Source organism: Fomitiporia mediterranea (assembly GCF_000271605.1).
Source record: "Fomitiporia mediterranea MF3/22 unplaced genomic scaffold FOMMEscaffold_315, whole genome shotgun sequence".
Lineage (NCBI taxonomy): Eukaryota > Fungi > Basidiomycota > Agaricomycetes > Hymenochaetales > Hymenochaetaceae > Fomitiporia > Fomitiporia mediterranea.
The window spans coordinates 1-1,637 of record NW_006760700.1 but is presented as its reverse complement, the minus strand read 5'-3'; the positions used below and the strand labels follow the sequence as shown (position 1 = coordinate 1,637).

Below are 1,637 nucleotides of genomic sequence, written 5' to 3'. Positions count from 1 at the left end.
GCAAGTAGGTTTCATACTAAAATATGTATGTATTATAGTACAGTTGTAGACATCCCTAGACTTACAATTCCTTTATAGATTTTAAGGAGGACAGCTGAGCACTGTGAAAGTGTATACATTCAGTTCAGTCTGTTTATAGGAGACTTGATAGAGAAGAAAAGGAGGGAGGGTAAAAGGATGTATTTTATTAACAAGAGTACTTGTGACCAATGTGTGTATCTGCAGAAGAAAGCCTGAGCATTATAAGGTTGTTAAGCTAGTTGGAAACAAGTTTTTGCTAGGGGAAAAAGGTAAGTCTAATTGTTATTCCTTATATTATACCTGTATTATATGTTTTCAGATATTCAATTCTTCCAGCCTTGTCTTTGGATGGCATCCTTGACTGTGTAATCATTAAGGGTGCTTTCAATGTGGAAAAGTTTATTGAATTCATTACAGTGATTGCTAATTGTGTAGAGCCTGGATCTGTGTTGGTTATGGACAACTGTTCTATCCATAAGTTACAGGAGGTTTGTGAGAGAGTTGAATCAAGGTACTGATCATTGTTTGGTCCTTATTACCATAATCTAAAACTGGATGTATTCATAGAGGCATGGAGCTTGTCTTTCTTCCTGTGTATTCACCAGACTTCAATCCTATCAAGTTGACATTCTTGCTCCTGAAATTGCAACTTCAAGGTATTGGTCTTGATGAAAGTGGTACAGCTGTATATGACCAATTGTATGGGGAAGTAGTGTCAATTAGTACTGAGCATTGCAGGAACTTCTTCCAGCATTGTGGTTACATTGAATAGCTGTCCTGATATACTCCTATGTAGTCTACAGCTCAAGAATACTATTGCAATTTTATTTCCTTCCTGTTTTTGCAGATAGAAATAACCATAAATACTATGATATTTCTCACAAAAGCCGGCTACAACAAGATACAACAGGACATACAACAGGACATACAGCAAGACCGCACAACGAATACAAGTTTCTCATTCAAATGATGACAGTATCTACAAATTCCTTCCCACAAAATGGCAATAAACACAAACCCAGTTGGTTTCTGAACCTTGCCTTTTCTTCCTTGCTCGCCCCTATGACGTTATCCTCGGCATTTTGTGTGCGCAGACGTAGGGGTCTCATTGGCTTGCTTTGGAACAAGACCCTCCAAATCTCCGTCAGCTCATCGCAACCCGACAAACCGCCACACTCATGCCAATAACTTCTGGCGAAGTCAATCATCTTCACGCTGTGCGACATGCTGTCAAATAGCATATTTTCAGCACGAGCGTCGCCATGGAAAACGCCGATTTTATGAAGCTCAATGAGAGCATGCATGATTTGTTTCCTGTAAATCGTTAAGCTATCTGAACATCCCGAACGAACGATTGACCTACTTTCTGTCCTCCCTCAAGCTCCTCGACGCGAATTCTGGGATACGCTCCCCTACGAAATCCGTGATCAAAAAGAACAGAGACGGCTCACCCGAGACCTGATACAATCCGTAGCATTTTGGGACATGACGAGCAATTATACTCGCGTAATTTTCGCGTTGCGCGACCTTCTGCAACACGCAATAGTTCACGTACTCGGCCCTCAATTCGTCACAGCAGTTCTCGTATTCCTCCGAGTCTCGCAAATCGGCATCCA

At 41.1% G+C, this 1,637-nt stretch overlaps 1 protein-coding gene across 1 annotated transcript; it reads right to left on the bottom strand.

Moving 5' to 3' along the window:
* Positions 1–983: 983 nt before the first annotated feature.
* Positions 984–1,508, bottom strand: FOMMEDRAFT_163109 (uncharacterized protein; the record flags this gene model as incomplete). Its single annotated transcript, XM_007272185.1, has 3 exons — positions 984–1,335; positions 1,385–1,433; positions 1,487–1,508. The coding sequence occupies 3 exons, from the start codon at positions 1,506–1,508 to the stop codon at positions 984–986; spliced, it is 423 nt and encodes a 140-aa protein (XP_007272247.1).
* Between the last annotated feature and the right edge of the window lie 129 nt (positions 1,509–1,637).